Raw genomic sequence first — 13,466 nt, 5'->3', positions numbered from 1 at the left:
ACATTAGATGGGATTAGCCGTTTTTTATGCGGCTAAACCTGGTCTAATTGGCCGTGAAGACCGAGATAATTAATGTGTCCCCAGAACAATTGAATTGCAACCCTGGCCGCCCATTAATTATCGCCGCCCACGAAACAAATAAAATCGCCCGCACAGTTTGTTTACTGGACTGTAATCAGCCCGCCGTTGCCACACTGCCCCTAACGAAGCTACACTTTGGCGAAGAAACGCATAAGGCAAGACTAATATCAGGACAAAGACTCAACAAACATCATTTATAGACTCCACACGTTTCCTTCCTAGACCCTGAAAGGTTACAGAGGGATCCTAACATGGCCTTTTTGATATGCCAGACTCACTATAAGATTCCTTGTACCCTTAGGGATTTTCCCTGCGTAAGCCCTGAACAAGGCTCTGAATTGACTACACCCAGAGTTGGTTCTTATTTATCTACCTCAGTGATGGGCAACCTGATAGACTGCAGGTGCCGGGTGCGTGGTCCTATAACCTTGAAAAGGGCCACACATTACCTTTAATGTTAACATAATATGATTCATGAAAGAAAGCGAGACATAACTGCAATAAAACAGCAGGTGGTACAGGGGGACCGGTATGAAATTCCGCCGGGTTCAAATCCCGACACCGAAAGACCGGCAACTGAAAATCCAGACAGGAAAGTACTATAACTAACCTTACCACCCCCCTAAACTTAACCCCCCCTTCCCCGCAGCCTAAACCTGTCTCCCGGGGGGGTGCCTGAACCTAAATTCCCCCCGGGAGCCGCTAATCTAGCCCTCGCCGCCCGGCTTTCCTTCGTGCGGCATGCCGGGCATCGGTCTCCCAGTGTAGGTAAAATGACAGGCGTCGGTATATCGACGCCAATCATTAGACCCCTGCCGGAATTAGACAGTTGGGAAGCCAGCGGTCGGCATTTCGACCGTCGGCTTCCTGACTGCATCCCTTTACAGGCTATAACATATAAATCTGACAATAGAGCAGGATGGAGCTGGTATCACAGGTGAAGGATTGGCAGGCCGCCTGTTGCCGCTCACTACAGCATATTATATATAAATACACATGTACAAACATACACAGCTTTCCTATGTGGTATGGACACTGGATAATATCACACATCACTGAAACTAGCACTATAACAAAACGCCACAATACGTACATCACGGAAATCCCTTCTGGTCAGACCCCTGTACTAGGCGGCAGAGGTCCCACTACCAGCTGCTGCAAACTACAAACGGCGAGCTGTGCATAACGTCTTCGCTGCGATATCAGTGTATCACTATGGAAACCGCCCCTCGTAGAGGTCTGATAATAGCACAGCATACAAGCTCGTGTAATTCTGCCCACCGTCAGCAGTACGTTAATCATTAGAAAAAGAAAACACATTCTATGTTTTCAGACAGAACAAAAGGTGGAAAGGAATTATAACAAAATACAAAGAAGTAGCAATCCTATATTTATACAGCAATGGTTCACACTCACGCCTTAGCACTTGTTCCGTCAATAAAGGCGAATTATGAACCTCTTCCCCTAGCTGAAGAGAGAGCTCGGTGGTCACCATTTTTCCGCGGATGATCACGCAATTGAAGCTGTCGATACATTTTTGAGGATACAAGATGCCAACTTCTATAAGACAGAGATATATAGTGTTCACTCTAGGTCCGGCAGCAGGCAGGGCGCCAGATCTAGAGCTAGGGCACTTCTGCGCACACGCCCGAATAGGGGGTGTGGCCAAAGAAAAGGGGGCGTGTCTTTATGACGGGTCCCCTTTTCGTCAGTCCTGGGGGAGTGCCCGGCACTTACGGACATGCCGGGCTGCGGTCACAGTGAATGGATGCCGGGTGCATGCGCCCGGTATCCATTCACCGGCGGTGACCGCTGTGCCACCGTTTTCACCACCTGCGGGACACTGTGACCCAACAGAATAGCGGGAATGTTAGATATGTATGCCCCACGACCGCTGGTCTAAATTTTGCTATCGGCGCTAACAATAATATACTCCTAATCTATATGTGTATCTAGCTAATAAAAGCATGGGGATTTTGTTCATATTTTGATCAAAGCATTTAAGCTTGCAGCCCATACATTGTAGGCTGTAAATTGCCGATCTTAATATAGCCCTCTCACCATGGAAAAGAGAAAAGCTTCTCTAAGAGCAGGCAGAGTGCGAGTGACAGTTTTACAAACTTGTACAAGGGCGTAGACAGTGATGTCACAGTAACTTAAATGACCGCGTGTTTCTTTTTTTTTTTTTACGTTTGTTGCATCCATTTAGGGCACTGTACTAAACACGTGGGCAAAGCTGCAGTAGAATATCAGATCAGTAATTGTTGATTGTACCTCCAAGGTTCACATTGCTACACTGTGAAGTTCAAATGTACATGCAAGGGCTTACTTGCAGACATTCTATTCTGTATAGTGGGTATGACCAGGACCATGGTAATTATAGCAGTCTTCAGAGACATGGTCCTGAGGCAGAGTATTATCTCATCACTGATCATCGTCACAACGTAATGCAGTAACTTACAGGGAGCCGTGGACTTAATGAGATGCCGGAGTGGAAACCGTCAGCCACAGCTGCACAATACACCCTGCGCTGTCAGGTGTCAGAAGAGGCACATGAAAACCAGCAGCAATTTAGACTGATTAATTGAATCCACTGGGATCCCTTTGGTACAATATAGACGAGCAATGCTTGTCTAAATCATTAAATCCATTAACAGAAAGAGTCTGGTCACTGACTGCGGACAGAAACGGCTGGAGGAAAATAGAAAAGAAATGCCATCTTTATCACAGCCGTACAATCACAGCTCTCAATACAAGAGTTGCTAATTGCAGCTTTATTTATTTATTATTTCATTAAAGTTGTGGGGAAGGACGTTTATGCAGAACCTTCTAAAAACTCTACTTGCTTTAAAATTATAATTTTTGAATGGAGGGTCCAGGTGTCTGAGACCTTGCATTTGCAGTTGCAGCCTGGGATCACGACCATCGATGGTTGCCCCTTTGGTCAGGCTGCGATAGCTGAATCTTACCTGGGCTGTCAGCTTGTGAGTCCAGGCCTTGCCACTCCAGGAAAACTGTGTGTGTGTGGGGGGGGAGGGGAAGGGGGGTTGTCCTTGCAAAGATTTCTGCCTGATTGACAGGGGCCCTGCGTGCGATTTCGCAGAACAGGACCTACGCATGCGCAGATTCCCCATAATTGTTCAGTGCTGAATCAGGCCCTTTATACGGTAAGTTCCAAAAATTCATTACTGCTCGTATCAGTCAGCATTAGTAATCAATGTCATCAGGAGGAAGTGAGGGGAGATACAGGGCCTGATACAGGAGGTGCACGAAAATCCCGAGAAGACTGCGATTCCGAAGGCAGCGGTTCTGCAAAAACATGCAAATGCCGCCTCTGCCGGAAAGCAGTCTCTAAACCGCAGCTTGCGTGCAAAGACGCCACATCGATCCTCAGAGCAACCCTGTGGCTGCTCAGAATGTCCGTCTGAAGTCAGCCGCTGGAGCCATTGTAACTGCGTACACAGGTGTTCCACTTAAAACGGTCGCAACGCGCCTGCTGCGTAATCAACTGAATATTGTTCGGCGCCCTGTAGATTTCTTGTATAGCAAACGCTAACTTCCATGTCAATCACTCTGCGTCCAAATCCTCCCCACGACCACCGCCTGCAATCCATTGGGACGCAGGCACGGTACAAAAATAACCGCTCAACTCCGCAAACATCGGCATCGCCGCCACCTCTGAATCAGGACTACGGTCACCACATTTTATATGTGTAGGTAACAAACTCCATACCTGTACATTCTATAATACTATGACACTTCATACGGGAAAAAGACATCTCAGAACTATGGTATGGCCCAGAGGAGTAGACAGACAAAGAGTCATACACATAGGGTCACATACAAAGTCATACACATAGGGTCACATACAAAGAGTCATACACATAGGGTCACATACAAAGAGTCATACACATAGGGTCACATACAAAGAGTCATACACATAGGGTCACATACAAAGTCATACACATAGGGTCACATACAAAGTCATACACATAGGGTCACATACAAAGTCATACACATAGGGTCACATACAAAGTCATACACATAGGGTCACATACAAAGTCATACACATAGGGTCACATACAAAGGGCGGAATTCAATTGATTATTCCCCCCTTCGCACCCGACGGAGCTATTCTATTGTTGCTCCTGTCGGGTGCGATCAGCTTCTAGCGCTCAATTTCAGCTCGCAGCCCCAGAGGGGTGCGGGCTGAAATCGGCGAAAAGTGTCCTGTTTGGGCGCCCAAACGGCACTTTTCACGATCGCGCCCAGCACTTTGGTCGGGGTTAGCCGTTTTACGCGGCTAAACCCGACCACTTTGGGTGCGATCAGCGTGAAACGCTGGCACAACTGAATAGCGGCCCGCGATCTCCTGTCACTTTAGACGGGAGATGCGGGCCGCGAAATCAATTGAATTCCGCCCAAAGAGTCATACACATAGGGTCACATACAAAGACATACATATAGGGTCACATACAGAGTCATACACATAGGGTCACATACAGAGTCATACACATAGGGTCACATACAGAGTCATACACATAGGGTCACATACAGAGTCATACACATAGGGTCACATACAAAGTCAGTGCACAAAATAAGAGTACAACAACCATATATTTGTTTTCATTCACTGAACGGCTTCTGAGAAACTAAGGACTGTTTTCAGACTTATGGACAATTAACAAGTTTTACAAAAATTTCCCCCAAACGCGAGCTCTAAATGCTAAGTGACAAAAATAACCCAGCTTTCTGCGGATGCTACCGGACACGGCGGGATGCAGTGAAACTATAATGTAAAGCGTAACGTAGCCACGTATATTTGCGCACGTTACATACTGTCTGCCAAAAGTCAAGGACCACAGTCCATAAAAAAAAAAAACATCCTGTGTCTCAGTAAATCAGCGGGAACCTCAGCCCCAAGTAGAATCAAAGCATCAGTGCAGGAGGAGGACGGATCTGTAATCAGTGCAACTTCCCCAGCAGCCTTTTTTCAGAGCCATTACGTCCATCAGCATGCATCCGATTATGCCTGCGTGTACCACGTGTGCCCCTCTTCCCATGCCAGGTTTAGTGAACAAAGCAGTAAAAAGGCTTTTCATAAAAGAGAACTCACAAAGCTACAGAGTTTAATGCTGAAGTCTTAGCTGTGAAAACAGAGAATAACCACAAAGCGGCAGCAGGGGGGGGGGATCTAACTAGTGCATTTTACTTGTCAACTTCCAGGCAGTGTTAACATACATCCACACAGGCCCAGAAAGAGGAAAGTAAAGGCTGGGACTGGCTTGCTGCACCCTGACACATTACCAATACACTGAGAACACAGAACAGCCCCCTATGATTCACTGCTGACTTCTCCATTCATTCCAGATCACATGACGGTAACTCCCAAAACTGAATCAAAGCCACCTCATATTTTTCCACTTATGCATTGGAGGAAACTGAAATCTGCAATAAAAACCCCTCTCCAGGACAAACCTTTGCTGGAGAACAGACGGCCGGGGCCGTTTTATTAACATCTACTTATATACCGCCAGGATATTTACAATTGGGAACAAAACAGTGATAAATTGGGTAATAACAGACAGAGAAAGAGGTAAGAGGGCCCTGCACGCAAGCTTACAATCTACATGGAAATAACCATAGCAAGCTTACGCAACCAGCGACTCTACAACTGCTGGAAGTTCCCCTGGGACCAGCCACCCCTATTTGCCCTGTGTGGATCTGTCCCCTCCCCCTTTTATAGACTGGACCGTTGCACCACCACGGCCACGCCTCCATAAGCTGGCAGGGTATGGGCGGGCCAAGAAGAGTCCAGCGTTCTCTTGGGTTCGTGTCGTGCCAATTTCGACATTGCCGTTAGCGTTCACAATCCCTAACGCTCTGTAAACCATAACGGTGTTTTACAGGAACCACCTGTTACTGTGCAACGTACCCGCCCACAAAACTCTGCAGCGCGGCTTTTACAAATACGTTATGAGCGCGTCTTAAGGCCAAATTGCCTAAACTTCAATGAGTGTTTTCACCACCTGTGTGCATGTAGCCTATAACAACTTATTATTTTAGTCTCTTCCTCCACTCCTGTGTATGTTTACATAAAAGACAACGTGACAACTGCATCTGCCAAAGTAACCAGCTACATTCTACAGATATTCCACATTCCCTTATAGAATTGTCATACCTTAACCCTTTCCATGTAGCAGGCATAGCTCACGCAGCACCACCCCCAAACAGGCATGTGCAGAGTTACGTCATGAATAGAGCTTCCGATAATGACTAACTTGCTCGTGGAGCGATGGCGGCTACCATTACCTGCGAGTGTATGACCTTCCTGCTAACTGCGGTAGCGCCCTGGCGGTCACGTTTGGGGACTCGGTCCCTGATAATAAAACTTCTCCTCTCCTGGCCAGTCAAAACCCTTGTAGGATGATTATAGGGTCAGCAAATCACTCCCTGACCCTGTAGATGTTGTCATCACGTCACCCAGATAGAGGGAGCAGATCCTGCCCCCTTGGTTGCACAGGTGAGCAGAGGATGAAGTTAGGGTGCCCAAAATCATTGTGATATCGCAGCCGGTATAGGGAATTCATCACCACGTATCGATCATTACAAAATATGGCAGAAAAAGTATCGGCCCTTGTGTGCTTATCTTCTGTCTGCACTGACAATCAGACGACCAATACTCCTCACACTCGCTGACGGAGCACAAAATCAACGACAATAGTTTTCAATTGATAGGACATTGCTTTCAGAATACCCATGGTCAGAGGGTGGGGTGGAGTGCTAGAAAAAATGGGAAACATTGGACCAGGTACCTGAAGTTAAAAAAATCCAAAAACAAAAAACACAGGCCTCTGGCAGCCAAAGGGTTAAATGTGTTATCCTTATGACATCAAGACAAAGCAGTAGGTTAATACAGGTAAATGTATGCCAACAAATGTAATAAACATTTGCTTTACTTTAATAACGGGGATTCAGTAGGGGTTATTTAGCAACATTGCATTTAGGTGCAGCATTTTCACTAGAACCAACCGTCAGACACTTGGTTACGCTGCTTACCCTGGACCAAACAGATGCAAGCTAATCGCGAACTGGCAGCAGTTAGCAAATAAGCCCTAATATCTGCCTGGTAAATGCCTTGACAACGATATCCCTATATGCTACCGATGCCATATAATAGTTGATCAATGCCCATCAGACCCCTGTATTTGTCGGCTCCTGGAACTACAAACTCCCCATCAGCCACCCTGACCGAGTTTGTCAATTTCTAAGTTCCCGACCCATAAAATATCCTATAGCCAGCGTTTTCTTGTCACTATAAAACCTTTCTTTCTGAAAGGCTACCTGTACGAGTTTTAGGACGCGCCATGGAACCAGGATAGAAAGTAACAACGGCCACGTGAACGGAGGATTTCACCAGGACAGAAATTATATTACAGCCCATAACAGATTAGAGGGGGTTCAAAGACAATTTTAACGCTTCCATGGGTGGTGAACCAACATTACCAGTATACTCATAGGAAAGCTGGAAAGCAAGATGGAGTCAGGACAATGGCAAATGAAGAGTTAAAAAACAGAAAAAAACAGCAGCAAGCCAGGGTTACAGGAAATATTAGAGTTATAACATAACAAGGGAAACGGTTACGCTGCTACACAGTATAATTTATTAGCGTTCAGATTAGTCTCTATTACATGGCAGAAAAGAAGAAGACGGCTTTCAGTCAGTACAATGATGTTCCCACACGCTCTGTGCGTCAGCCTTACCTTGTGCAATTGCTATAGATTCAAATCTGTGCAGCTCCTTCAGCAGGCAGCTCCGCTCGGTGGCATGAAGGCTGTATATGAAGTCCCTGGCACCTTGTGCCGTGTTAAGCGACTCCATAGGCTCCTTTTTCGGGTGTGTGCCCATCAGCCGGCAACACTGCAAGGCAGAGGTCCCCGGGCACCTCCTGACGGCCATCCCTCGCCAGCTCCAAGGCTTTAGGGAGACGGTGGGACGTAGGGCAGTCCGGCTCAACAACGGGAGCAAGGACATGGTTCTCCTCCAAAGCCTACCTAGCTCCTACCAGTGAACGAGGATGTGCCTGAACTATGATGTATAGGTCAGTGATACTCGACACGACTGTACCGGTCTAATGACACTATCTACATAGATGTTAATGTGCATAGGTTAGGTTAATTAGCACACAGGTGTATATAAATAGCAGCTTTGGAAGGAATGGGTGGTTTGTTTTTCAGAGATTTATAATTTAATCAGCTGCTGGACACATACTGTGACTAACATAAGCAGCTTCTTTAAACATTTGTATTAAATGCATATACAGTTATCAATAGTAAACTACTAACAACGTGTCTATTTAGATGTCATCTATAGATGGAAAATACTATTCTGCAACAATATAATGTGATAATTATTCCTGCGATATATAGGGAGGGGGGATTACAATCAGGGCAGGAACTGGATATGAATAGAAGACTTATCTCTCAGGATATAAATAGAGGTAGATACAATGTGGAAGGGGCTGGAAGTAACTTGGTACAGAGAAAACAGGACTAGGTGCAATGAATGGGCTGTAGTAGTAGTATTACAAGTTAATGCAAAAACATCAGCTGCAAGCTATACACTATATACAAGCAGGTGGAGGTGGATGGGACAGCATGTGCCTATGGGTGTGCATGTGTAATATCTCTGTATATGGAGGAGGTCAGCCTATAGGGGGGGTGTATAGGAGCTGTGCATGTGTAATATTGCTATGGGGGAGATCAGCATATAGGGAGGTGTGTATAGGGGCTGCATATAAATATATATAGTCCAGATCAGCGGCTGATATTTAGCCTTGTGTATCTATTGGGCGAGGTGCAACTCACACTGAAGAGGGTCACAAGCACCCAGCAATGCCCTGGTCCGGGTTCCCTCTGCGGTTGTGGCCTGTGCTGACAGACGGGCGGGCTGCTCACAGCTGCTGTCCCCGGGACCGTGAGCTGGGAGCGGCTGTGCTGCTGCTGTCGCCGGGAGTCCCAGCCAGGGCTGCTGCTGCTGGGGGCAGGTATTGCGCATGCGCGGACCTGGCGGGAGCGCGTCTACAGTGCGCGCTCCGTGGCGGTGACGCCGAGACCGGGAGGCGCATGCGCAGTTCGCTGCTGTTGCTCTGCTTACTGCCAGCCTGACAGGGGCATTTGGGGGTCAGGGAGGAAAGTGATTTCCAGGGTCCTGCCACATAGCCTGTCCCTGTATCATAGTTGGCAACGTGTTTAAATAATTTCCAGAGATTTTATTTATATATATAAGTATAATTTTTTTTTGTTTAATGCTCAACAAATATAGACAATAAGGACTACAATAGCATGGCATGTTTATTTATCTGGGCCATAATGTCATTTATTTGCATGATCAGTGCTGCTAATAAATATCTACATGTCATACACAGTAAATGCTAAGTGGATTGTGCTGATGATAGCATTGAAAAGATGTAAGGCGTGATTCAGGGATGGATGCAGCCCCTTACATCCGTTACCGGGGTCACCAAGCGCGACCATCAGTCCTGCGCAGTGGCGGCTCCAGAGGTGGGGCTGCAGCACAGTTCAAAATTCAAATAGGGGAGTCACACCAACTGCCAGTGAGTCCCAGCCAGTGATGTTGGCAGTGTGTGAAATGACAGTTGGTGTGACTCCCCTATTTGAATTTTGAACTGCGCGGCAGCCTCACCTCTGGAGCCGCCACTGGTCCTGTGTCATGTGAACAGTAAAGCATCCAGAGACCATTCATGTGTGGGGTTGCTTCTCAGCCAAGGCAGTGAGTTCACTCACAATTTTGCCTAAGAACACAGTGTCACAACCAGAGTTGTTGTACCTGGTGAGTCGCAGTCTCTACCTGTGCGGGTGCTTTGGCGCAGACCTACCGGTAGGGGTTCTGGGGGTTGGCACGAGGTGCACGTGGATGTCTGAGGTGTACAGGCCATGCGGTGACAGGTAAGACCGGCAGTGCTGCCATGCTGGGAATTGCTGGGAGCCGCCATCTTGGTTTTGGGCCAATCAGGTTGGAGCATCTTGTGTGTACACTCAGTAGCCTATCATGCACCTTCCCATGGTACTTAAAGGTGTTCAGTACGCCCTCTAGTTACCAGTGCAACGTATATACACAGCGCAAGCCGTGTGAGAGGTCTCTGTGCTCCTTAGGTCGGTGTGATTATTGCAGTCCCAGCAGTGCTCCGTTTCCTGCTCTGTCTCCATCACAGCACATTCCCGGATACCCGCATCTACCCTGCTATACCCCGTTATTCACCCCACGGTTTGTGTACCCTCCAGCACTCCGGACTCAGAACTCCAGTACTTCAGACCTCTGTTCCTCAGTCTCACCTCCATTGGACTTAATTTTTTCTGCCTTACACCTATTTCCAGCCTCATTAATTGGATTTTGTTTTCCTGCCAGACATTTGTTTTCAGCATCACTTCCCTTGGACTTGTTTATATATTAATTACCACTTCATGAATAATAATACTCCTATTAAACCTGCTGCATTCCAATACTACAAACCCATTCCTGTTTCTTCTCCTGCATCCCCCCCGGGTTCAAAGTATAATCCAGACCTGACACACAGCCATGAATAAAGAATGGTACCAACACATCCTCCAAGAGCAACTTTTCCCAACCATCCAAGAACAGTTTGGTGAGGAACAATGCCTTTTCCAGCATGATGGAGCACCTTGCCATAAGGCAAAAGTGATAACTAAGTGGCTCGGGGAACAAAACGTTGAAATTTTGGGTCCATGGCCAGGAAACTCCCCAGACCTTAATCCCATTGAGAACTTGTGGTTAATCCTCAAGAGGCGGGTGGACAAGCAAAAACCCACAAATTCTGACAAACTGCAAGCATTGATTAGGCAAGAATGGGCGGCCATCAGTCAGTATGTGGCCCAGAAGTTGATTGACAGCATGCCAGGGCGAATTGCAGAGGTCCTGAAAAAGAAGGGTCAACACTGCAAATATTGACTCTTTGCATAAACGTAATGTAATTGTCAATAAAAGCCTTTGACACTTATGAAATGCTTGTAATGTTACTTCAGTATACCATAGTAACATCTGACAGTATACCCTAGTAACATCTGACAGTATACCATAGTAACATCTGACAGTATACCATAGTAACATCTGACAAAAAGGTCTAAAAACACTGAAGCAGCAAACTTTGTGACAACCAATGCTTGTGTAACTCTCAAAACTTTTGGCCATGGCTGTACAAGCATGCGCCTGGCTGTGCAAGGACTGAGACGCCACATTTCTGCGTCCCCGCACGCTGTAACACCGCTGGTGATTTTTTTGGACACCACCATTGGCGCACCATCCACACTTAAGCTAGCCCAATGGCAGGTGCAGTTTCACCGCCTGTCTCTCACTCTGGCATCCTATGGCTGCGGCTGTGAGTCTTTGAACACAGCTTCTTTCACTGACAAGCCTGTGACACTCCCATACCACGCCAGTGAGAGACCTCTTTGCATTCACTTCTAGTCACCACCCAGAAATACTGTGTGTCCCGGGCAGATCTTTGTGCGCACACTCTGTTGCACGCATGCGCCATAGGGGTTTTCAGAAATGCACAATTGCATTGCGGATTGCATGCGACCAGGGCCGGCCCGACCATTACGAGGATTACACAGGTGTGTAGGGCGACATGCTCCTTGCACAGAGCCACCCTGCCAGAAACTCAAGCCATGCTCCATTCACGGAAAGATTTTCCACCCACTAGGGATGGACATCGGAAGCCCACCATCATATGATGGCAGTGCTTTCACCATTGAATCTTTCAATGCAATGGTAACTAACCATCGCATCAAAAGCATTCAATGGTAAAAACTATTCATATGAATAGTATAGGGGCGGGGTTAGGGGAGGGGCTCGGACATGAAACAATAAAAAAAAAAGCAGGCAGAGCTGACTGAGGACGAGGAGGACGAGGGCGATCGGGAGATGTTTGCTTACCTGCTGTAATCGGGTTGGTCCGGCACTGCATGCGACTCACATTCAGGCTTTGAAACGTTTACTGGTAAATTTAAGCAAATTCAGCGATGTTTACCGCCCGGTTGATTTAGCATCCAATCTGAAGTATTGCGCCTGCACAAACACCTACAGAAAGACTTACCTTCAGGCACAAACATTGACCCTTTTTAAGCGAGCCATAGCTGGTTTGGTAGACTTGAGTGACGGACTGAGTCGCACAATGATGCTCTTTGTGGGGAGGCAGCAAGTGCCAACTTCGAGGGGCAGAACTTTTTAAGGAGACAAAGGCCAGGGTCATTGAGGAGAGTGGTGTTTTAATGTCCATTAAAGAAAAATCAATGCATGGATTTAAGGTGCCAAAAGACCGCTTGATACTGTTGCTCAGTGGTAATGCTTCAGGGAACTGTAAGCCAAAGCCAATGCTTATTTACTCCTCTGATAACAGGGCCGGCTCCAGGGGTCGGAGCACCCTGTGCTGGTCCCCTCCAGTGCGCCCTAGCTTTGCCGCCCGTGACCAGAAATGGTGGCGTGGTCTAATTACCATAGGTCACGCCCTCTACGTGACGTTATTAGGAGGCGTGTCCGCCTCCAAATAACGTCAGGCTGGGGGGAGCCTCACTAGTTGGGCTTCCCCCAGCGCTCTCCCATCACTGAATGGATGCCGTGCGCATGTGCGCAGGATCCATTCAGAGTCTCTGGTGTCCAGGACCGCCGCACAGCAGCGGCAGTGGGGGGGTCCCCAACCTCCCGTTTTGACCACTCGCGGGCCACTTCGGCCCATGGGTGGAACAGCGGGACAGTACTGTCCCGCTGAAATCGGGATGCTGGGGAGGGGTGCGCCCTCTATGGGTGGCGCCCCTGTGCGACCGCTCAGGTCAAACACCCCTAGAGCCAGCCCTGTCTGATAAACTGCGGGTTATTCAAAAATATTTGTCCCTGTTATCTGGAAGAACAACAGAAAGTCTTAGGTGACCCGTGGCATCTTCTAAGATTGGTCCAGCTACCACTTCACTCCAGACGTCAGTGATTACTGTGCAAAGAATAACCTTGCCCCCAAAGCACTGTCGCTTCTTGCCATTGCTCAGGGGCATCCCACCACCCTGACTGAACTTGATGAGCATGTGAAATTTATATTCCTGCCTCATAATACCATATTGATTCTGCAACCGATAGACCAAGGTCTTATTGGCAATTTTAAAGCTTGTTCCTTCTGTGCGACCTTCGATCAGGCAATCAATAGCTGATTTTTTTTTCTCCAGTTTTGAAAGGATTGCAACAACAAGGATACAGTTATTCCAGTGGTTCCCAAACTTTTTTGAATCACGGCACCCTAGACCAGAAGTATTGTTTTCACGGCACCCCTAAACCGAAAGTTTGTTATTGAGAAATT

At 47.3% G+C, this 13,466-nt stretch overlaps 1 protein-coding gene across 2 annotated transcripts in view; it reads right to left on the bottom strand.

Annotated features, from left to right (window-relative positions):
• The window catches only part of TMEM65 (transmembrane protein 65), a 92,453-nt gene extending 83,254 nt beyond the window's left edge, over positions 1–9,199 (bottom strand). The window contains exon 1 of one of the 2 annotated variants that reach the window (XM_088453108.1): positions 7,846–9,199. In XM_088453108.1, the coding sequence (XP_088309234.1) occupies positions 7,846–8,116 (271 nt within the window). In that variant the 5' untranslated portion in view covers positions 8,117–9,199. The remainder of the gene's footprint in view (positions 1–7,845) is intronic. The other variant, XM_088453109.1, reaches the window with a different exon arrangement.
• Between the last annotated feature and the right edge of the window lie 4,267 nt (positions 9,200–13,466).

The sequence above is a fragment of the Taudactylus pleione genome, unplaced genomic scaffold (genome assembly GCF_031769625.1).
Source record: "Taudactylus pleione unplaced genomic scaffold, aTauple2 ptg000571l, whole genome shotgun sequence".
Lineage (NCBI taxonomy): Eukaryota > Metazoa > Chordata > Amphibia > Anura > Myobatrachidae > Taudactylus > Taudactylus pleione.
The sequence above is the reverse complement of the archived record's forward strand: the minus strand, read 5'-3'. Positions and strand labels throughout refer to the sequence as shown.